At 43.6% G+C, this 24,884-nt stretch overlaps 1 protein-coding gene across 1 annotated transcript in view; it reads right to left on the bottom strand.

The window, feature by feature from the left end:
* mecp2 (methyl CpG binding protein 2) overlaps positions 1-24,484 on the bottom strand; it is a 29,168-nt gene extending 4,684 nt beyond the window's left edge. The window contains exons 1-5 of the mRNA XM_039801731.1: positions 24,396-24,484; positions 17,871-18,033; positions 12,246-12,457; positions 3,492-3,685; positions 2,775-2,911 (exon numbers count right to left, since the gene is read on the bottom strand). Coding sequence (XP_039657665.1) covers positions 2,775-2,911; positions 3,492-3,685; positions 12,246-12,457; positions 17,871-18,033; positions 24,396-24,427 — 738 coding nt within the window. The 5' untranslated portion in view covers positions 24,428-24,484. The remainder of the gene's footprint in view (positions 1-2,774; positions 2,912-3,491; positions 3,686-12,245; positions 12,458-17,870; positions 18,034-24,395) is intronic.
* Positions 24,485-24,884: the final 400 nt, after the last annotated feature.

Here is a 24,884-nt window from a genome sequence, read left to right as displayed (position 1 = left end):
TAATGTCAATAGTTAAATGTAATATATAGCGGTATAATGTCAATAGTTAAATGTGATATATAGAGGTATAATGTCAATAGTTAAATGTGATATATAGAGGTATAATGTCAATAGTTAAATGTGATATATAGAGGTATATTGTCAATAGTTAAATGTGATATATAGCGGTATATTGTCAATAGTTAAATGTGATATATAGAGGTATAATGTCAATAGTTAAATGTGATATATAGAGGTATATTGTCAATAGTTAAATGTGATATAGCGGTATAATGTCAATAGTTAAATGTGATATATAGCGGTATAATGTCAATAGTTAAATGTGATATAGCGGTATAATGTCAATAGTTAAATGTGATATATAGCGGTATAATGTCAATAGTTAAATGTGATATATAGGGTATAATGTCAATAGTTAAATGTGATATATAGCGGTATAATGTCAATAGTTAAATGTGATATATAGCGGTATAATGTCAATAGTTAAATGTGATATATAGCAGTATAATGTCAATAGTTAAATGTGATATAGCGGTATAATGTCAATAGTTAAATGTGATATATAGAGGTATAATGTCAATAGTTAAATGTGATATATAGAGGTATAATGTCAATAGTTAAATGTGATATAGCGGTATAATGTCAATAGTTAAATGTGATATAGCGGTATAATGTCAATAGTTAAATGTGATATATAGAGGTATAATGTCAATAGTTAAATGTGATATATAGAGGTATAATGTCAATAGTTAAATGTGATATATAGCGGTATAATGTCAATAGTTAAATGTGATATATAGAGGTATAATGTCAATAGTTAAATGTGATATATAGAGGTATAATGTCAATAGTTAAATGTGATATATAGGGTATAATGTCAATAGTTAAATGTGATATATAGGTATAATGTCAATAGTTAAATGTGATATATAGCGGTATAATGTCAATATTAAATGTGATATATAGCAGTATAATGTCAATAGTTAAATGTGATATAGCGGTATTATGTCAATAGTTAAATGTGATATATAGAGGTATAATGTCAATAGTTAAATGTGATATATAGAGGTATAATGTCAATAGTTAAATGTGATATATAGGGTATAATGTCAATAGTTAAATGTGATATATAGCGGTATAATGTCAATAGTTAAATGTGATATATAGCGGTATAATGTCAATAGTTAAATGTGATATATAGCAGTATAATGTCAATAGTTAAATGTGATATAGCGGTATAATGTCAATAGTTAAATGTGATATATAGAGGTATAATGTCAATAGTTAAATGTGATATAGCGGTATAATGTCAATAGTTCGGTGTCTGTTGCTAGCTAACCAATTAGCATTAGCAGGTTTGTTTATCAGTACCATAGCAACGCTAACTTCCGTCGGATAGGAACCGTCCGTAGCCTTTCGCAAGAGTTCAATTTTTTGAACGCATCCGGATGACCAACTGACACGATTTTCTTCGCACCGCATTCGTTCGGACCCGGTTCGGACCCATTCGCATGGGGTCTGTGAATCTCCACAGGAAATGAATGACTTCCGGTCGTTTCGAAGCCGTATCGGAGCCGATTTCAACTGCCAGTGTGAAGGCGGCGTAAGCGGCGCTCTAGCGTGGCTTTATTTTATGTTGAAAAAGCCCAACTGTCAAAATGCAACCCACCTCTGAATCAAAATAAAACTTTCCTCTTATTTGTGAAATGACCATGTAACCCGTTTCAACTCCACCGCTCAAAGAATCGGAATTGGAATCAGAATCGTTAAAATCTAAACGATGTCCAACCCTACTTTTAACCATAGACAGTATATAATGGACCAATTAGACCCCGTGTCTCTGGACGGAGACCAGTGAAGGATATTAGAATCACTTTTCCGGTGATCTCTTGCTTTACTGAGCAGCCTCCAACTGAAGGAGACAACGTAGATGTGACGTGAGCAACCTGTCTGAAAGTGTGAAGTCTTCTGGTAGCTGTGCCGAGAGAAATCTCAATCATTCCCAATCTTACAGAGACGGAGAGCGTAGGTATATGTAAGGAGATAACATAGGCACAGGCTAATTACTGATCACTAACATGCTAGTTAACATTAGTCATTAAACCTAAACAGATAATGGAAGTCCAAACTGCCTGAGAGCTTCTCCTGTACTATACGGTAATTCCTCTACTGTGTGACAGTAAGTCTCGTGGTTATGACCCAATCGTTAGCCTATTGTTATAAAAGCGTCTGCTACGGAGCCATAACGTGAGCTACAAGGTAATGGAGCCTTTTATACATTGTCGTGTTTCTTTAGAAATAAACTACGGACAAATAGAGTCTTTAAACTCTTCGGATGTAAAGTTATTCTCTGTCAGAGTGACGTCAGAATGAATGGGAGTCAATGGGATGCTAACGGGAGGTGATCTCTTGTTAGCATTAAATGGCGCCATAGGAACTACGCATTCCAGACGCTCGCTTACCCCCTTGCTTTTAACACTTGTGTCGTCTTCCGGGCGGCCATGCAACTTTTTGGTGTTTCTGGGTCAAAATTTAAAGTGCTCATTATTCTGCTCATCTTCAGGTTCATAATTGTATTTAGAGGTTGTATCAGAATAGGTTTACATGGTTTAATTTTCAAAAAACATATTTTTGTTGTACTGCACATTGGCCGTTTGAGCGACACAACCCGCCAGATGGCTTTAGTTCATGGCCGCCCACCGCCAAATATTCACTGTTGATTAGTATCGAAGCTTCGGAGGACAGAAAAGGGCTTAAAGACTGGCTGATGGTACCTTTGCGGCAGTGGAGGTTGCGCCGGTGGAGGACTCTGCCTTGCCAAAGGGCATCTTGACCAGCAGTTTGCCCGGAGTTTTCTCAACCACACGTTTCATGGCCACGCCCTCTGTAGCCTGCCGCATCTTCCCACTGCCTACACACACACACACACACACACACACACACACACACACACACACAAGCGCAGATTCACGCACACACACACACACACACAAGCATACATACGCACATACACACGCGCAGATGCACACGCACACACACACGCAGATGCACAAGCACACACACGTACAGAGATGCACGCACGCACACACACGGAGATGCACGCACGCACACACGCATACACACACACACAGAGATGCACGCACGCACACACACGCACACACATGTATACATACATATGCACACAAACACACACACACAGAGATGCATACACGCATACATACGCACAGACACACACACACGCAGATTCACGCACACACACACACATGCACGCACATACACACACCCAGATGCACACGTACGCACACACACACACACACACACACACACACACACACACACAAACAAACAAACAAACAAACAAACAAAACACACACACACACACACACACACGACAAAAACGGAGAGAACAGGAAACACTTATGAACTCTGCTAACTGTTGAGATCAATGACATAAGTTCAGGGTGATATTGTAAATGTCGGTGCCTGAGTACCTTTGGGCCGCCCCCGGCCTCGCCCCGAGGGTTTCACCACCTTGGTTTTCTTGGGGGGGCGCTTCTCGCGGCGGGAGGGGCTTCCGCGTCCGGTGACCGTGAAATCAAAGTCGTTGGGGTCAGTGGTCGTGTCTCCGACCTTCTGAAAGTAGGCGATGAGCTCCACCTTGGATCGGAACGCCTTTCCCTCCGAGCTGAACAAGAAGACAGAAGCAGCAACAGATAATAATAATAACAATTAATAATAATAATAATAATAATAATAATAATAACCAGCGCGCCCAGAATGCACCTGAACACACCTCCCTGTAAGACACCTGAACTACCTCCCTGTAAGACCAGCACGCCCAGAATGCACCTGAACACACCTCCCTGTAAGACCAGCACGCCCAGAATGCACCTGAACGCACCTCCCTGTAAGAGCAGCAGGCCCAGAATGCACCTGAACACACCAACCTGTAAGACCAGCACGCCCAGAATGCACCTGAACGCACCTCCCTGTAAGACCAGCACGCCCAGAATGCACCTGAACACACCTCCCTGTAAGACCAGCACGCCCAGAATGCACCTGAACGCACCAACCTGTAAGACCAGCACGCCCAGAATGCACCTGAACACACCTCCCTGTAAGACCAGCACGCCCAGAATGCACCTGAACGCACCTCCCTGTAAGAGCAGCAGGCCCAGAATGCACCTGAACACACCAACCTGTAAGACCAGCACGCCCAGAATGCACCTGAACGCACCTCCCTGTAAGACCAGCACGCCCAGAATGCACCTGAACACACCTCCCTGTAAGACCAGCACGCCCAGAATGCACCTGAACGCACCTCCCTGTAAGAGCAGCAGGCCCAGAATGCACCTGAACACACCTCCCTGTAAGACCAGCACGCCCAGAATGCACCTGAACGCACCAACCTGTAAGACCAGCACGCCCAGAATGCACCTGAACGCACCTCCCTGTAAGACCAGCACGCCCAGAATGCACCTGAACGCACCTCCCTGTAAGACCAGCACACCCAGAATGCACCTGAACACACCTCCCTGTAAGACCAGCACGCCCAGAATGCACCTGAACACACCTCCCTGTAAGACCAGCACGCCCAGAATGCACCTGAACGCACCTCCCTGTAAGACCAGCACGCCCAGAATGCACCTGAACGCGGCCTCCCTGTAAGACCAGCACGGCCAGAATGCACCTGAACGCACCTCCCTGTAAGACCAGCACGCCCAGAATGCACCTGAACACACCTCCCTGTAAGACCAGCACCGCAGAATGCACCTGAACACACCTCCCTGTAAGACCAGCACGCCCAGAATGCACCTGAACACACCTCCCTGTAAGACCAGCACGCCCAGAATGCACCTGAACACACCTCCCTGTAAGACCAGCACGCCCAGAATGCACCTGAACACACCTCCCTGTAAGACCAGCACGCCCAGAATTAGGGCTGGGCGATATGGCCTAAAAATAAAATCCCCGATTTAAAAAAAAAAAAATCCGATTTAAGATTTAAATCCGATTTTTTTCTCGCTCTACTTAAAATCAATCTGTAGATGACAAAGAAATTGTTCAAAACAAGTTTTATTTTGTTTTGACTCATACACACACACGTGGGGCATGTATATCATTATGTTTATTCATGCCAATTTTGTGGAAATATAAATTGGTTTGAGTGTTTTCCCTACCAGTTTTTTTATTTCTTTTTTGGGGTAGGGGGCTATATATTCAACAACAACAAAACGGATGCGTGAGATAAAGCTGTTTTCACACATACAGGTGGTAATTCACTTCTCGTTTTATCGCTAAAAGTTCAAATCGTTTTAACGTTATTGCGCAACCTTGCCCCTATTTCAACCTGTTGCTGAGTAACGTACGTTAACATCCCGCGGTCTCTTGAATGTAGCGTACCTGTAGCAATAAGCTCCTTCGTAGCGATAAAAACAAACGTCTAAGAGGAGCTCCGTGCTACAGAGCGGCGATTGCAAGTTGTTGAAGCCGCTACAGACCTCCGTCACAGCTCGGTCGTATCAGCAGCATTTAGTAGATGTGTTGAGCTGCAACAGAGTTCCTCAACACCGCCTCTGGTGCCCCGCATGGTGCTCCTTCAGGTCAGCGGTAGCTGGTGGTTCAGGTATCCCAGAATAGGTGACTGTCAGCCGGGGACAGAGCACCGCGAGCTGCCGGTCATTTCAGCGGAGATTACGGATAAGTAAGTAATGAAACGACGGGTTAAGATAATAATTAATGTTAGTCCCTGTCGCTGCCATGTTGTTTGTGTCTTACAACAGATGATTTTATTCCTTTCTTGGGAACAAACTTCCCACTCTCACCGGTAGCCATGTTGTCACTTGCTGTTGCTGTTTCGTGTGTGCTATGATGTTGTTGTTGTCGCTTGCCATACTGCTATGTGAAACTAACGCTACGGAAGCTCCGGGGAGCCAAAAATGCGCCATTACACAAAAACTCGATTTACTTATTTTTTTAAATCGCCCGCAACTAAAAATTCGAATTAATTCATTTAATCGATTTTTCGCCCAGGCCTACCCAGAATGCACCTGAACACACCTCCCTGTAAGACACCTGAACTACCTCCCTGTAAGACCAGCACGCCCAGAATGTACCTGAACACACCTCCATGTAAGACCAGCACGCCCAGAATGCACCTGAACACACCTCCCTGTAAGACCAGCACGCCCAGAATGCACCTGAACACACCTCCCTGTAAGACCAGCACGCCCAGAATGCACCTGAACACACCTCCCTGTAAGACCAGCACGCCCAGAATGCACCTGAACACACCTCCCTGTAAGCCCAGCACGCCCAGAATGCACCTGAACACACCTCCCTGTAAGACCAGCAGGCCCAGAATGCACCTGAACACACCTCCCTGTAAGACCATGGGGCCACAGATGGGTGCAGGTGCATTTGCTATTTAAACGACGTGGGCGCTGAACGGGAAACTGACAACTGGGTCGGTCTTAAACTAGCAGAGATACTTGCGTCGGGCTTTGTGCTGCGCCGGGTGCAGGATAGGAGCCCAAAGACCATTAGGTAGGGATGTCCCTGGTCCGATTTAAAAAATACAGAATTTACCGATACAGGGTCCCGATCCAATTCTTGTATTTGCCTAAATAATAGAGCTGCACACTTCTTTCTTTCTTACTACACCATTTTCTGCCAGCATCTCTCAGGGCTGGGACGATGTGCTTTTGTCCCGAAAAATGGGCGTTGATTCGATTTGTATTTTTCATTTATTGCGATTCTAGAAGTATTGAGTATTGCAATTCTCTTTTTCCTTATTTAAAGTGCTCATATTATGCTCAGTTCATAATTGTATTTAGAGGTTATATCAGAATAGGTTTACATGGTTTCATTTTCAAAAAACACCATATTTTAGTTGTACTGCACATTGCTGCAGCTCCTCTTTTCACCCTGTGTTCAGGTCTCCGTTTTAGCTACAGAGTGAGATATTTCAACTTCTGTAACATCTTAGTAGCTCAGCAGCTAGGTAAGGACTACATGAGCTAGCTAGCTGTTTCTCCAACTTCGGCCTGTACAAGGCAGGATTAGCCGGGAGACTTCTTCTAAACGAGGGCGCACTTCACACTTAGCGTAGAATACCTGCAGAACAGGTTACATGGAAGTAGTTCTTTACAATTTATTTTGTAGATTAGGGTGAACTAGTGTGTGTTGTAGAAGTGTTTTGCCATTGAGAATGAGCTAGCATGCTAACGGTTAGTCCCCTCGTTTCGGCTAGTGACGTAGAAAGCCGTGCAGATGTTGACCAGCTCACCAGGAGACTGAAGGCAGGACACATTCAGAAACCAGATCTCACTCACAACACCATGGATGGTGTTTTTTTCAAAGTTTTTATGCGCGTGGAAGCACCACAGACACAAAATAACACCCCGAATCACCAGAAAACTGACTTTTTTCACAATATGGGCACTTTAACAAAAACTAAAAGTTAAATAAGAAGTCAGCTGGTCGAGTCAGCTCCACACTATAGAAATAAAATGATCAATAATCCATTTCATTTCTATGTAATAAACTGTCCGCTGGTGGAAACGGCAGAGTTTTAGACATCTCAGAGATAGAGAGAGACTGAAAAGAGAGAGCGTCCAGCGGTAGAGCTGAAGATCTTTGCTGGTCTTAATTTCTATCATTCGGGCTTGCGCTCCAAGTTGCGCGGTAAACGAGAGGTCAGGTGATGCGTTCTGATTAGCGTGTAAATGGATGCTGAGGAAGTGAAACGGAGGCTGGCCTCTGGAGGACTTATTTTATTTCTTTGTTCCAACTTCCAAGTGGCCTGTAGCCTCCGTTAGTCACGAATAAACTATGTTAAAATATTTATAAAGGGGGCGGCCTCTAGCTCACCCAGTAGGAGCGTGCGCCCCATGTTGGCTGAGTCCTGCAGCGGCCAGGGTTCGAGTCCGCCCTGCTGCCCTTTTGCTGCGTCTCGACCCCCATCTCTCTCCCCACTTTCATATCTATCCACTTTCTAATGAAAGGGCAAAAGCCCCAAAAAATAATCTTAAATATTTTTTTTTTTTTAGAAATGACTCATTCTTGACAAAAGAGCTGTGTGTGCGTGAACACATTTGAATAATGTCGGGCTTGTCGGTCTCAGGCTGAATTCTGTCGGGCCGAACTGTTAAAGGTATAGTGGAGGATTATCCCGAATTTTAGAAAAGATCCGCCCTCTCCACTTTTTGAAAAAATGCACATGTGCAACACTCTGCCTGCTCCCGAGAGGGAACGCCTATTAAACGTGTGCACGAGAGCGCACTGTTTACAAGTTGCTGTCGGCATGGCTCATACAAGCTACTTTCAGAAAGAAGATTTGCACTTTTTCAAAAATGGAGATGTTTACCGTGTGTGCGCGGTGCGTGACTTGTGCCAGGGCTAGCATCGCTAATCAGAGCTTACATCAACTTTCACTAGCAGTGATTTTAAATGGATTTCTCCAAATAGCCAAACTTTACCTGTCGAGTAGAAACTTGGCGACTGAGGCATCAAGTGGAGAGCCCAACCTGTGCTTTTAGCGCACGCCAGCGTGTGAAACATTCTCCCAAAAACACTCCGGTCTTGTTTCTTTCTTCAGAGGCCTTTCTCTTCTTGTCGTACAATTCCTAGACACTTTTTCTCTTGCGACCCTCAGACATTTTGAAAAAACACGGTGAGAACGGCGAGCTTCAATGAATGGCTGAAACCGTAGCTCACCACACATATACACCTGAAAGTATTCATGCGCAGAAAGCGAAAACTACCCTAGGGACGAGCACGTACGACGGCCTTACGTAAACATATCACCAGAATGATTGACAGCTAGGAGGACCAATAGTCTTGGTGATCCACCCGGAAAAAGAAAATCCTCCACAATACCTTTAAGGCCCGATTAGAGCTCTACCGAGAGACGTTAGAACGAAGCCGCTGTTTTCGTGGATTCATCACTAGAAATGTAACTGTAGCAAGCATCTTACGAGTAGGGCTGGGCATCGTTCAGAATCTTTCGAATCCGCTGCCAATTTCGATACCGATTCCTAACGATACTTTTTTCGATACCGTATGTTTTAAAATCCATTTCAACATCAACAAAAATACATTAAAAACACAAAGCTTTTATTTTCCACCTTAATTGTGAATCAAAACAGTTATCAAAATTTAAAAAAATCTAGTAAAACTGCTCACTCAGAGTAACATTAATAAAAGTGCCTTGCCTTGCAAGCTCAGCCTGTCAGTCAGGCATCAGGGCAGAGAAACCACCGTTGTGGCTGCTTGTAAGAGGAAGTGTAACGCCAACAGCACCGCGACCGCTTTCAGCTCGCCATTAATATCATATCGCAGCAAACGCTGTCTGCGTGAAGTTTTAAAAAACTGTAACCCACTAGAAACCAACCGTGACTCTCTGTGACTTCAACAAGACTGAAGACCCTGCAGACACTACTGCAGTACACCTCTCCGTGTGTGTGTGTGTGTGTGTGTGACGCTTTTGGAACCGAAATTTGGCACCGAAAGATAAATAATTTTTCGATACTCATAGGATTGGAGTCTTTTTTTCGATACCATAAAAGTATCGACGTTCGGTGCCCAGCCCTACTGCCGATAACTAACGTTATCCACATTTATATTTAGACAAAATAAGTTATATTCAGCTACAAAAAGCCTGGAAGTCGGAAGTTAGAACGGTAGTTCAAAGAGTCGTTGCTATGGAGATGATACAACGTCTCGACTCATTGGTGCGAACTGGCAGAACGCTGCAGACCGACGCGTTGCAAGACACAACTCGACTGTCCTTCCTTTGCCGTACCTGAAGTTGCTGCATTCTGGCTGCTGTCTGGAGATTCCTTCGTGCACAACTCGTATTCTTTCAGATGTTTCAGACCAGATGTTGTAACAGCGGCCATGTTGTGTATAGTTTAGGGTCCTCGCCACCACCAGACCAATCAGCGTTGAACAGATTGAACATGTAGCTGGACTTGAATGGTCTTCTTTTGACTGAAAGTTCTGCCAAACAACAACTTGTTCTGCTCACCAGATCCATGTCCACTTCCTCACAGCCTGCTGCGTTGAACGCTCCACCTACGTAAACACCTTCCCGTAACCAACGGCGCCGTCACTACGGCGACCAGCGTAGCGCGCCGAGTGCAAGCGGAGGGTTCGGTTCCCTGGGAAATAACTCTAAGGTTCAGCAGAAACCAGAACCACTGTCAAAAAGCCCAAATATACAGCCCAATCTGAAGCCGAATCCTGGATTCGGTGCATCCTAGAGTGCGGATCGGGCCACATTTTTCTGTCCGAACCCGGCCTGCGTCCAACAGACATTAAGATATTTCTGTCCGAGCCCGACACAGTTAAAATGTCGTTTTTTTTCTCACACTAATGACACATGTACATTGTGTGGAAAGCTTTTATTAAACAACTGTAGGAAGGCTTTCAGAAATGTCAACAGATGAGAGCATCAGCTCACGTTAACACAGGCGCGCACCTACATAATAAGCCGTTTTAAATTTAAAATGTTCAATGCCTTATCGCGCTGATGTGACAACATCATTTCTAAATATCTGTCTGAACCCGGCCCGGCCCGTCGGGTAACGCCGGGTCCCGACGGGCTCGGTTCGGGTCTCCATCATCTACTACAGGGGGGTCAAACTCAACTTCCCAGAGGGCCACACTGGAAAAGGAGAATCGCATCAAGGGCCAGACATGTAGAGTTTATTTTCATGCTTTTATTTCAAAAAAGTCTAATATCTTTGACTGTATTATTCCATGTCTCATATAGTCTTCTCACTTACAGTTTGGTCCTCATAAAGCCCTAATAAAGGCAGCAAATAGTTCCTTAGAAATCTGAGAATTTAGCAAATCAAGCAAAACAAAGATTACATTTTAAAAGTCGACTCAGAGCCAACCTGTTTCCCAGCTTTAATTTAGAAAACTCTCTGCTGCCTGGGGAATTTTTGGGCAAATCTACCAAATTCTGCTCTAAGTGTGGTTGCCGTTTGAAAAACTGTTTCCTGTCTCTTTGTTTTGGTGCACAACTAGGCCGGCCGACATTTATGGTGAACCTAAATTGATATGCGGGCCAGATCAAAACCTGCCAGGGGGCCATTTTGACCCAGGCCTATAGTGAGTAGCGAGTGATTTTCATTCCAGCAGTTCATCCAATAAGCAGCCCGAGGAAAGCTTTGAGTGAAAGCTTCTCAGCCAATCAGCGACTTCTACCCCACTGTGGACTGTTAAGCCCCGCCCACAGGCTGCATCGTCACCAGCAAGTGATCCAATGAAATGAAGGACGTTTGCGCGCAAGCTTTTCAAGCTAGCTCGATGAGACAGACCCAGACCGTAGCTGTTAGCTAATATCAGCTAATATCAGCTAATATCAGCTCGTTTTCATTTAAATTCAGCAAGAAACCCCCCAGAGGAGCAGGAGGAGGAAACTCCCGCCATTTTAAGTAACGCGCTTACAAGTGAGGAGTTACCATCCTGCTCGGCCGCCCTCTCCCCATCAAGTCCTCCCGTAGCCCCCCCCCCCCTCACACCAGCAAGGCAAGTAGGCTAACAGTTAGGCTAACAGTTAGTGTCTGGCTGTCTGTATGCAGGGGAAAGCCGTTTTTGTTTTTTGGCTTATTTTAATTGGCCCATCCAGTTTTCTGGAGGCCCACCTACAAATCAAAATCCTGGCGCCGCCAGTTGCCCACATGTAGACACATGTGCTCTACTGCAGGGATCTTCAACAGGGGGTCCGGGACCCCTAGGGGGTCCTCAGAGTCAATGCAGGGGGGCCTCCAAATTATTGTCAATTTTTATAAGTTTTTTCAAAAATTAAAAAGTCTTAACATGAATCCAACATATTATTAGCAAATATGAATCTCCACTGCTTACTGGCCTCTATGTAAGGTAGTCACTAAGGCAGCCATCCACAGATACAGTTAATCCTAAGGATTCACTGTGCCACTTAAAATAATGCCAACAATTATTAGCCTACTTTACTGTAAACGCTTAGTATTCTATGCAAAAAAAGGGTATGTATAAAGGTGTTAGGCCGCCCTACACGTTATTGTAGGCCCAGTTTAATATGCTACTTCATTTTAGACAATATGTGTAGTAGGGGGACCCTAATCCATCTCTCTTTCAGTTGAGGGGTCCTTGGCTAAAAAAACGTTGAAGACCCCTGCTCTACTGCATCCCTGAAAACGTCTCGTCCCAAACTGAGCCGGTCTTTAGCCCCCCGTGAGCGGAGTTTGACTTACTTGATCAAATAGACGTCAAACTTCCCCGCCGAGCGTCCGGACTTCCTCTGTTTGAGTTTGCGGGTCCAGCCCTCGGGTAGCGACGGGTCATCGTACAGCGGGCCGCGGTCCCGGATGACGGAGCGCCGCTGCCTGGGAGAACCTGCCGACTCGCTGCCCGCGGCCGACTCCGAGCCCGGCTCCGAGGGGCCCGCCACCGCCAGCTCCGACGCCTGCAGGAAGGAAGGGACACGAGACCGGCTTCATCTCCTGAAACACCTTTATCTCATCAGATCATATTGTGTATATATATATATATATATATATATATATATATATATATATATATACACACACACACATATATATACATACATACATACATACACACACATATACATATACAGTACAGGCCAAAAGTTTGGACACACCTTCTCATTCAATGTGTTTCCTTTTTATTTTCATGACTATTTACATTGTAGATTCTCACTGAAGGCATCAAAACTATGAATGAACACATATGGAATTATGTACTTAACAAAAAAGTGTGAAATAACTGAAAACATGTCTTATATTTTAGATTCTTCAAAGTAGCCACCCTTAGCTTTTTTTGATAACTCTGCAAACCCTTTGTGTTCTCTCAATGAGCTTCATGAGGTAGTCACCTGAAATGGTTTTACCTTCACAGGTGTGCTTTGTCAGGGTTAATTAGTGGAATTATTTCCCTTATTAATAAAAAAAGCAAAGGGTGGCTACTTTGAGGAATCTAAAATATAAGACATGTTTTCAGTTATTTCACACTTTTTTGTTAAGTACATAATTCCACATGTGTTCATTCATAGTTTTGATGCCTTCAGTGAGAATCTACAATGTAAATAGTCATGAAAATAAAGAAACACATTGAATGAGAAGGTGTCCAAACTTTTGGCTGTACTGTATATATATATATATATATATATATATATATATATATATATATATATATATATATATATATATATATATTTCATGGGATGGTATTGTTTTATAACTCGGTCCCTTCAGGCTGACCTTTGACTCCTGTTGTTACAAAGAAAAAAGAAAAAGGTATTTTCACGAAATTATTCCGTTGCATTTTACAGACTTTTCCTGTATTTCTTTTCCTCGTGATGATGCGTAGGCGACTTTAGTCTCTCTGACTTCTAAGGCCTCCTGCACACCGGCTGCGTGGCGCGAGCGTGTCAGCTGCGTGGCGTGTCCGTTTTTATTTCGTCTCCCATGGCAACAGGTTAGAGCGTGCACGCTGCCTGCCTGACGCACGTCGAAAAACTCGTGCATGCTAGAAATAGGACCGACGCCTATTTATCACGCCACACGCCAGCGTGTTGGAACCGTTTCCAGACAACATAGAACAGGAAAAGATGTTTATATGTCATTTAGACACAAATACGTATTAATAAATGACATGTTGATGGTTGAAAGTCTCGAGGTTTTGATATAAATGCAGATATATATATGTAATTTAAAATAATAATAATAAATAATTATAGATTTTCTAGTCAAGTCAAGTCAAAATTTACTTATACAGCACTATTTATACAGACAAGCTGACCAATGTGCTTTACAGAGCAATAGAATATCACACGACAGACAAAATAAGAAAAATTAAAAACAAATTAAACACTATTAAAAGCAATTGAATAAAAGTATGTTTTCAAGAGTGACTTGAAAACTGACAAGTCAGAAGCAGAACGAATATGAGAGGGCAAGCTATTCCATAGTGTCGGGCCAGCAATGGCAAAGGCACGATAACCTCTGTGTTTTAACCTGTACCGTGGTATGGATAAAAGTTTCTGTGTACCTGACCTAAGATCCCTGGAAGGAGTGTATTGCTCTAGGAGCTCCGATAAATAGAGGGGAGCTTGATTGTTAAGACATTTATAAACAAATAAAAAGAATTTTTAAAATCGACCCTAAAACGAACCGGCAACCAGTGAAGGGAAGCTAAAATTGGAGTGATGTGTTCGTATTTACGAATGCCTTTTAAAAGTCTCGCTGCCGCATTCTGGACTGTTTGAAGACGTGTTAAAGTTGTAGAATTTATTCCGTAATATAAAGCATTACAGTAGTCCAGTCGGGATGATAAAAATGCATGTATCACCCATTCAAAAGCTTGAGGACATAAAAACGGCTTAACTTTAGTCAGCATACGTAAATGAAAGAAACACGAACTAACAACAGAGTTAATTTGTTTATCCAATTTCAAAGAACTATCTATTGAAACACCAAGATTTTTCACACAAGTATTTGTAGGTATAGAGAGTGTAAACGCTTCAGGGATATGATTTAGGCTACTTTTAGGAGGACCAAAAAGTATAAGTTCCGTTTTATTATCATTTAATTTTAAGAAATTTGTAGACATCCACTTCTTTATTTCGTCTAGACAAGCCGACAGATGCTCAGGTGAGTTTTTTCCTACCCGTTTAATGGGAACATAAATCTGAATGTCATCTGCATAGCAATGAAAAACGACACATGTATTTTTTTAAATATGGATCCCAAAGGGAGCAAATAAAGAGAAAAGCGTAGGGGCCAGAATTGAGCCCTGAGGGACCCCCGAAGATGAGCAGCAGAGGATGTAGTAGAGCCAAAACTAACAGAAAATTTTCGATCAGTCAAGTATGAACTAAACCAATTCAAAAGCGGTTCCCTTTAGACCAACATCGAGGCTCGAGTCTAGACAAAAGAATATCATGGTCCACCATATCAAAAGCAGAGCTAAGATCTAATAGCATTAAAATCATGGAATCTCCAACATCTGTTGTCAGATAGATGTCATTAAAACCTTCAACAGTGCAGATTCAGTACTGTGGAGTGCCCAGCCGTTGAAACTTCTCATATATAGAATGTACACTTAAATAGGAGTGTAATTGATTTAATACAACTTTCTCTAAAATTTTTTGAGATAAAAGGCAAATTAGAGATAGGCCTATAGTTATTCAGATCAGAAGGATCGAGATCTGGTTTCTTGATTGATGGAAATACTAAGGCATTTTTGAGAGCAGCTGGAAAGATCCCTAGGCTAATAGATTTATTTACAATAGTAAGTAAACTGTGTCCTAGTGTATCAAAGAGTTCTATTAAACTTTTAGGTGGGATAATGTCCAAAGAGCAAATTGTAGGCCTGAGATGAGTGATTATTTCTTGTAGATAGGAAATAGAAACATCCTCAAATTCATAAAAACCTGTGGAGAATGAAGATAGCATAAACGGTGGTTTCAATATCATTATTATTCTGACATTCATCAGTACCTGGCCTTTGATTTTCAATTTTGTTAGAAAAAAATCTAAGAAAGTCATGCGCATTTAGAGGTGGGAGGGTACTGGATACGCTTTGGTAGGTGGATTTAGAGCAGAATTTATAGTTGAAAATAGTAATTTTGGCTTTTGTCTATATTTTTCAGTTATTTGTGAAAAATATTGACATTTTGCCTTCTTGACTGCATTTTGAAATTTAGATAAAGCATCTCTCAGTGCTACATAATAAACTTGAAGTCTATGCTTTCTCCATCTTCGTTCAGCCTGTCTACATAGCCGTCTAAAACTGAATACAGTCTCATTCAACCAAGGCTCAATTTTTTTCTTTAAACATTTCTAATATGTCACCTGTCGATACAGAAGGAAATATTCTGGAGCCTATTTTGCCGTCAATACTGCCGACCTTGTCTTTGCTGTAATCAGATCAGAATATATTTATGTTTATGTTTATGAGAAACATCCATGTGTCCAGACGAGGCTAGCAGCAGCAGCAGCAGCAGTAGTAGTAGTAGCAGCAGCAGTAGTAGCAGCAGTAGTAGTAGTAGTAGCAGCAGCAGTAGTAGTAGTAGTAGCAGCAGTAGTAGTAGTAGCAGCAGCAGTAGTAGCAGCAGCAGTAGTAGTAGCAGCAGTAGTAGTAGTAGCAGCAGCAGCAGTAGTAGTAGTGCAGCAGGCGGCAGCAGCAGTAGTAGTAGTAGTAGTAGTAGTAAGTAGCAGCGGTAGTAGTAGCAGCAGTAGTAGTGTGTAGCGGCAGCGAGCGTAGTAGTACGCAGCAGCAGCAGCAGCAGCAGCAGTAGTAGTAGTGGTAGTAGTAGTAGCAGCAGCAGCGGCAGCTAGTAGTAGTAGCAGCAGCAGCAGTAGTAGTAGCAGCAGCAGCAGCAGCAGTAGTAGTAGTAGTAGTAGCAGCAGCAGCAGTAGTAGCAGCAGCAGTAGTAGTAGTAGTAGCAGCAGCAGTGTAGCAGCAGCAGCGGCAGCAGTTAGCAGCAGCGGTAGTGAGTAGCGGTAGCAGTAGTGGTAGCAGTGGTAGTGGTAGCAGTAGCAGTAGTGAGTAGCAGTAGTAGTAGTAGTAGTGAGTAATGCAGCAGCAGCAGTAGCAGCAGCGGTAGTAGTAGTAGTAGCAGCAGCAGTAGTAGTGGTAGCAGCAGCAGTAGTAGTAGTAGCAGCAGCGGTAGTGAGTAGTAGCAGTAGCCGGTAGTAGTAGTAGTAGCAGTAGCGGTAGTAGTGGCAGCAGCGGTAGTAGTAGTAGCAGCAGCGGCAGCAGTGGTAGTTAGCAGCAGCAGCGGCAGTAGTAGTAGCGGTAGTAGTAGCAGCGGCAGTGGTAGTTAGCAGCGGCAGCGGTAGCAGCGGTAGTAGCGGCAGTGGTAGTAGCGGCAGCAGTAGTAGTGGTAGTAACCGGTAGGTAGTAGCAGCGGCGGTAGTAGTGGCAGCAGCAGTAGTAGTAGCAGCAGCAGTAGTAGTAGCAGTAGTAGTAGCAGCAGCAGTAGTAGCAGCAGCAGTAGTAGTAGCAGCAGTAGTAGTAGCAGCAGCAGTAGTAGTAGCAGCAGTAGTAGTAGCAGTAGTAGCAGTGGCAACAGCGTCAGACACCTTTCTGCCGTGGAAAGACGTAGAAAACGCCACGCAGCTGGAACGCCACGCTCACACCACGCCACGCAGCGTCTAAACGTCCCCATCAACCACACAACGTGTTCTGTACCAGGGCCGCTCGATTATGGAAATAAATATAATCCCGATTATTTCGGTCAATATTGAAATCACGATAATTTAACACGAATACTCGTTGACTTCTGGAGAGATGTTGCAGTTATTGAACTTAAAAAAAAACAGTGGAAAAAGTTAAATAAATCAACAGTGAAAAAACACATTCAACTGTGAAATTTGCCGTAATACTTTTCCTATTTAAACTTTATTTTTTCATTCAGAACACGAGAGAAAATAAGAGTTTACTTTGCAAAACGTAATGAGCTAAATAATTGTTTTTTTGTTGATTATTCTGTTTTTATGATCATTGGGAGCCAAAAATCATAATCACGATTACATTTTGATTAATTGCACAGCCCTATTAAGCCTTTAAATCAGACAAATGCTAATTAAAAGTTGATATAAAACGTCATAGTGCTGAGTCGATTCTGAACCAATCAGCTGTTAGATCGGCTGAGAGCCGGGCGCTTTCCCAGCATGCCCCTGGGTCCGCCTGGGTCTTGCATTCGGTGGAGAGCGACTGCGGCGCCCGGCTCTCGAACTCGCGGCCGCCTCGATCTCGCGAGCGAATTTTGGAGCGAGTCGGGAAACGAGTCGGACACAAATCTACCCAGCATGCACTGGGGCGGCGATGGATTCCCGGTGTCCCCTTACCTGGGTCGGGGGCTCGGCGCCCGCCTGTGGCTGCAGCACGGCGGCGGTGGGCTCCACCCCTCGGTCGCCATGGCGCCGACGAGCCTTCTTGGTCTTACTGTGGGACCGGTCTCTCTCCCTGGGGGGGGGCTGGGGGTCAACGGCCCCCTCCTCTCCCTCCTCTCTGGGGGGGAAACAGATGACATCATGCCTGTCAACCATTACATCACGGTCACAAGCTCGGTCATTAGAATATACTACGGATAGAAAGCACAGGTGTGAATCTTCACTGATCTCCCGAGTCGATTACGATTATCATGTCAGCGATTCGATTCGATATCTCGATGCATCACGATGCGTCAAATCCATGTTTCTATTAAAGCCACGTAGGATATTTAATTCAGAGCTTTTCAAGCTTCAAAAACCAAACATTCTGCAGTGCTCTAATACTAAATAAATTGGATACATAAACCTATACAGCACTGAGCACATGGCACTTCCTGAAAACATACCAGAATATGTAAACAGAAATGTTGTTAGGCCTACATTACATTATAAACAGAAATAATCGATTATGAGCCGGCCGATTATCGATGCAGCATCGTACCTCTAATATAAAGCTTAATGCTAATCGGTGAAGTATCCCTTTAATATTGGATGTGGACTTTTCTTCTGCGGGGTGCAAACGTTCCTCTAAAACCAGTTCCTTGCCGAGACTATTTAGCAGAGCCCCCAGTGTCGCTGCGTCTTGAGCTTAGCACCGCCCATGACCGTTGTGATTGGTTTAAAGCGCCCATATTCTGCTCATTTTCAGGTTCGTAATTGTATTTTAAGGTTGTACCAGAATTTTTTTAATAAAAAAAAAAAAAAAAACACCATATTTTTGTTGTACTGCACATTGCTGCAGCTCCTCTTTTCACCCTGTGTTCAGGTCTCTGTTTTAGCTACAGAGTGAGACATCTCAACTTCTGTAACATCTTTGTTGGCAGTCGCACATGCTCAGTAGCTAGGTAAGACTACATGCTCAGTAGCTAGGTAAGGACTACATGCTCAGTAGCTAGGTAAGACTACGTGCTCAGTAGCTAGGTAAGACTACATGCTCAGTAGCTAGGTAAGACTACATGCCCAGTAGCTAGGTAAGGACTACATGCTCAGTAGCTAGGTAAGGACTACGTGCTCAGTAGCTAGGTAAGACTACATGCTCAGTAGCTAGGTAAGGACTACATGCTCAGTAGCTAGGTAAGGACTACATGCTCAGTAGCTAGGTAAGACTACATGCTCAGTAGCTAGGTAAGGACTACATGCTCAGTAGCTAGGTAAGACTACATGCTCAGTAGCTAGGTAAGGACTACATGCTCAGTAGCTAGGTAAGACTACATGCTCAGTAGCTAGGTAAGGACTACATGCTCAGTAGCTAGGTAAGGACTACATGCTCAGTAGCTAGGTAAGACTACATGCTCAGTAGCTAGGTAAGGACTACATGCTCAGTAGCTAGGTAAGACTACATGCTCAGTAGCTAGGTAAGGACTACATGCTCAGTAGCTAGGTAAGACTACATGCTCAGTAGCTAAGTAAGGACTACATGCTCAGTAGCTAGGTAAGGACTACATGCTCAGTAGCTAGGTAAGGACTACATGCTCAGTAGCTAGGTAAGACTACATGCTCAGTAGCTAGGTAAGACTACATGCTCAGTAGCTAGGCAAGGACTACATGCTCAGTAGCTAGGTAAGGACTACATGAGCTAGCTAGCTGTTTCTCCAACTTCGGCCTGTACAAGGCAGGATTAGCTGGGAGACTTCTTCTAAACGAGGGCTCACTTCACACTTTGTGTGGAACACCTGCAGAACAGGTTACATGGAAGTAGTTCTATACAATTTATTTTGTAGATTAGGGTGAACTAGTGTGTGCTGTAGCAGTGTTTTGCCATTGAGAACGAGCTAGCATGCTAACGGTTAGCCCCCTAGGCCCTTCGTCTCGGCTAGTGACGTAGTAAGCCGTGCAGATGTTGACCAGCTCACCAGGAGACTGAAGGCAGGACACATTCAGAAACCAGATCTCACTCACAACACCATGGATGAATTTATTCAAAGTTTGTATGCGTGTGGAAGCACCAGAAATGCAAAATAACACCCCAAATCACGAGAAAAAGTGATTTTTTTTTTTCACAATATGGGCACTAATAAGAAATTCGAACAACCCAGAGACATTACATTACATTACATTACATTACATTACATGTCATTTAGCTGACGCTTTTATCCAAAGCGACAGACAATTGCTATATATATATCAGAGGTCGCACACCTCTGGAGCAACTAGGGGTTAAGTGTCTTGCTCAGGGACACATTGGTTGATGTATCACAGTGGGAATCGAACCCAGATCTCCCACACCAAAGGCACGTGTCATATCCACTGCGCCATCACCCCCCCCAGAGTTTTTTTTTTTTTCCTCCTATCCCAGAATGCATCTGTGGTGTAGCCAGACGTTTTTACTCCGCAGCGCTGTGGAGAGACTAGTTTGTGTGAGGCAGGCTGATGCTATTAGTGTGAAGCGACTGCAGGAAGTGTGGAGTTACAGACGCTGGCAGTGTCCCCGAACGCACCCACAGGAAGTTGTTTGAACCACATCACCCCACGAAGATTAAAAAAAAAACCTACGGAGCTGACGCATCGTGCGCTGTGGTTGATAGATTTTTCTCTCTGCAAAGTTTCAAGTCTCTGAACTCTGTTGACGTCGATTAAAACATCCAACAGGCTTTCCTGTAAGTACGATCAGTGTAACCAGGGCCAGACATGTGGCGTTTACTGACTGGCTTTTATTTAAGAGAAAAAGTCAAATAGTTTGGTCTTCATAAAGTAGGGCCGCTCCATTATGGGAAAAAAATATAAAATCACGATTATTTCGGTCAATATTGAAATCACGATAATTTAAACACGATTACTCGCTGACTTCTGGAAAGATGTTGCAATGATTGAACTTAAAAAAAACTGTGGAAAAAGTTAAATGAATCAACACATACAACTGTGAAATTTGCCGTAATACTTTTCCTATTTTAAACTTTATCTTTTCATTCAGAACACGAGAGGAAATAAGAGTTTTCTTGCAAAACGTAATGAGCTAAATAATTGTTTTTCTCGATTATTCGGTTTTTGTGATCATAGGGAGCCGAAAATCATAATCACGATTACATTTTGATTAATTGCACGGCTCTATCATAAAGCCCCAAAAACCTTTCTTAGCCATCATAGAAAAAAAGCGACCAGAAAGATGGAATAAGTGAGAAAAACTGGCGAGCCCAAATGTTTTGGGAGCCTGAATTGATACGATGGCCGGATCAAAATCTTTGAGGGGCCGAGTTCGGCCCGCGGGCCTTATGTTTTAATCTCATATTTCTTCTGAATTCTGCTTATTGTCATCGTCCATCAATCTGATTATTTTCACAATTACTCAATTCTTCGTTCAGTGCATGAAATGAAAATTCCCCCCCCCCCAAAAAAAACACACTCACACAGAGAGACACAGACACACACACATACACACAAACACACAGACAGACACACACACACAGAGACACACAGACAGACACACACACACAGAGACACACACATACACACAAACACACAGACAGACACACACAGAGACACACACATACACACAAACACACAGACAGACACACACACACAGAGACACACACATACACACAAACACACAGACAGACACACACAGAGACACACACATACACACAAACACACAGACAGACACACACAGAGACACACACATACACACAAACACACAGACAGACACACACACACACAGACACACACAGACACACACACATACACACAAACACACAGACAGACACACACACATACACACAAACACACAGACAGACACACACACATAAACACAAACACAGACAGACACACACAGAGACACACACATACACTCACACAGAGACACACAGACACACACATACACTCACACAGAGAAACACAGACACACACACAGAGACACACACACACACACACACACAGAGACACACACACACACACACACACACAAAGACACACATACAGACACACACAAAGACGCACACCACAGACAGACACACAGACACAAACACAGAGACACACACACACAGACACACTCACACAGAGACACACACACAGACAGACACAGAGACACACACACACACACAGAGACACACACAAACACACACACACACACAGAGACACACACACAAAGACACACACACAAAGACACACACACATACACACACAGAGACACACACAGAGACACACACACACACACAGAGACACACACAAACACACACACACACACACACAGAGACACACACACAAAGACACACACACAAAGACACACACACATACACACACAGAGACACACACACAGACAGACACAGAGACACACACACACACACAGAGACACACACACACACACACAAAGACACACACAAACACACACACACACACAGAGACACACACACAAAGACACACACACAAAGACACACACACATACACACACACACACACACACACACACACACAAACAAACATGGAGACACACACACAAACACACACACAGAGACACACACACAAAGACACACACACACACACAGTGAAGCACACACAAACACACACACACACAAACACACACACGCACACGGACGAACGCACGCTCAACGTTTTCGGCACTGTTGATATTTTCTAATATTTAACATTTCGTTGCTTTTCTCCGACGTTTTTGGCGCTTTTTTCTACGATGGCTGAGGAACTTATTTTTCGACGCTTTTAGGCGCTTTTTAATTTTTACGTTTATGACGCGTTTTGTTAATGTTTTTGCCCCTTTTTGACATACATGCCGCCTTTTTCGGAGTGAAATTGAAAACATATTTTTATTTAATCGGTATTTCCATCCTATCCTTTCTGTTCTCTGGTCTCGTGCCTCGTCTTGTCTCGTACGCGTCTTCCTGTTGATCACTTATCTTGCACCACTAATAAATAAATAATCCAGAAAAATAATCTGCAGATTAATCGAGAATGAGAAGAATTGTAAATCGTAAAAATTAATTTTAAAAAGCGCAAAAAACCCCACATTATTCTGCTTATGTTTTCGGTCTGGTTCACCTGCTGACCCTGAGATCCATACTCTGACCCTGCTGGGGTCTCCACCCTCAAGTTGGGAACCCCAGTATGTATGTGTGTGTGTGTGTGTGTGATATATAAAGCTGCAGGTGGAGGTGAATTAGCAGGAACAGCACGCAGACACACACACGGACGAACACACGCTCAACGTTTTTGGCGCTTTTTATTAATGTTTTGCCCCTTTTTTCGGCGTTTGTGGCGCTTCTGTCGACATTTTCTAATATTTAGGAACTTTTTTAGACAATTTCGTTGCTTTTCTCCGACGTTTTTGGCACTTTTTTTTTCTATGATAGCTAAGAAACATATTTTTCAACGCTTTAGGCGCTTTTTTTTACGTTTATGATGCGTTTTGTTAATGTTTTTTTCAACATTTTTGGCGCTTTTTCAATGTTTTTGCCCCTTTTTGACAGATATGGCGCCTTTTTCTTTTAAATAAAAGCACGTCTATAAACTCTACACGTCTGGCCCGTAGTGAAGTTGAAACCATATTTAATTTAATCGGTATTTCTACATTAATATTCATTTTAAAAAAGCGCAAAAAAACCCCACATTATTCTGTTCATGTTTTCGGTCTGGTTCACCTGCTGACCCTGAGATCCATACTCTGACCCTGTTGGAGTCTCCACCCTCAGGTTGGGAACCCCAGTATGTATGTATGTGTGTGTGTGTGTGTGTGATAAAGCTGCAGGTGAAGCAGCAAGAACAGCACGCAGACGCGCGCGCGCACACGCACACACACACCCACACACACAAACACTGCTGCCTGGCTCAGTGGCACTGAGGCAGCTACTTGCTAATGAGGGTAATAATCTGATTAAGTTATCTGACAGGGGGCATATAACGGTGTGTGTGTGTGTGTGCGTGTGTGTGTGCGTGCGTGTGCGTGTATATATATATATAAGTGTATAAGTGTGTGTGTAACGGGGGGAGGGTTAACCCGGGTTATTGAACAGCAGTCTAAACACTCAGCCTGATGAAAACACTGTGGTGTTTGCTAACAAGCTAGCAGCCTGTTAGCTACCTGCCTGGCTGTCTGACGGAGGCGGGCGGTTGGACAGTCCGCCGGTCGGACACCCAGCCGCCGGGTCCCGGCCTGACTTCCCGGGGAGTTGTGTGGAAGTCAGGGCGGCCCGGCGTCGCTCGGAGAGCGGGCTAAAGCTAAAGCCGACGACCGTTGCTCCGCTCCGGGCTACAGCAGCAGCTAAAGTACAGACTTAGCAGTAAGTTGGTGACGTATTCCCGCTAACCCCGCTCCGCCGAGACAGGCCGGAGTAAAAATCAACGCACTTTTACTTAAATAAAACACACGACAGTAAACGGTCGGAGGCGACGGCAACGGCGGCTTCTAACGGACGATAAAATGTAAAAAAGCCCACTTACAGTCTCTCCTCTCCGCTCTCCACGGCGGCCATTTTTATTTAAATAAATAATTTTATATTAAAAAAAAGCCTCCAAACATCTCTGCTCCCTCCTGCTGCACCCCGCCCCCTCCGACTCCATTTCCAACCCCGTCAGTGAACAATCATCGCGAGATCTGCGCGAAGATGAGGTCAACACCATAGACAACACGAGCGCAGGGGCGGTGTAGTCCCGCGAGATGTGGACCCTCATTGGTCACGCTGAGACGTTCACAGACACGCTCTGAAATCTGTAAAAATAGAAACTAAGAAGCTGTTGCAGCTTTATTGAACACACAGAATGAAAACATTAATTAAAAACGTGTTAATGAAACAAAATGTTTAAATAAATTAAGAATACGTACGAAATTACTGACAAATAGGTTCAAGAATTACATAAAAAATATGAAAACAAATATTCATGGTAGAAAAAAAAATATTTAAAGTTTAATCATAGTGGTCATAATTTTTA

The sequence above is a fragment of the Perca fluviatilis genome, chromosome 5, assembly GCF_010015445.1.
Source record: "Perca fluviatilis chromosome 5, GENO_Pfluv_1.0, whole genome shotgun sequence".
Taxonomy (NCBI): Eukaryota; Metazoa; Chordata; class Actinopteri; order Perciformes; family Percidae; genus Perca; species Perca fluviatilis.
The sequence above is the reverse complement of the archived record's forward strand: the minus strand, read 5'-3'. Positions and strand labels throughout refer to the sequence as shown.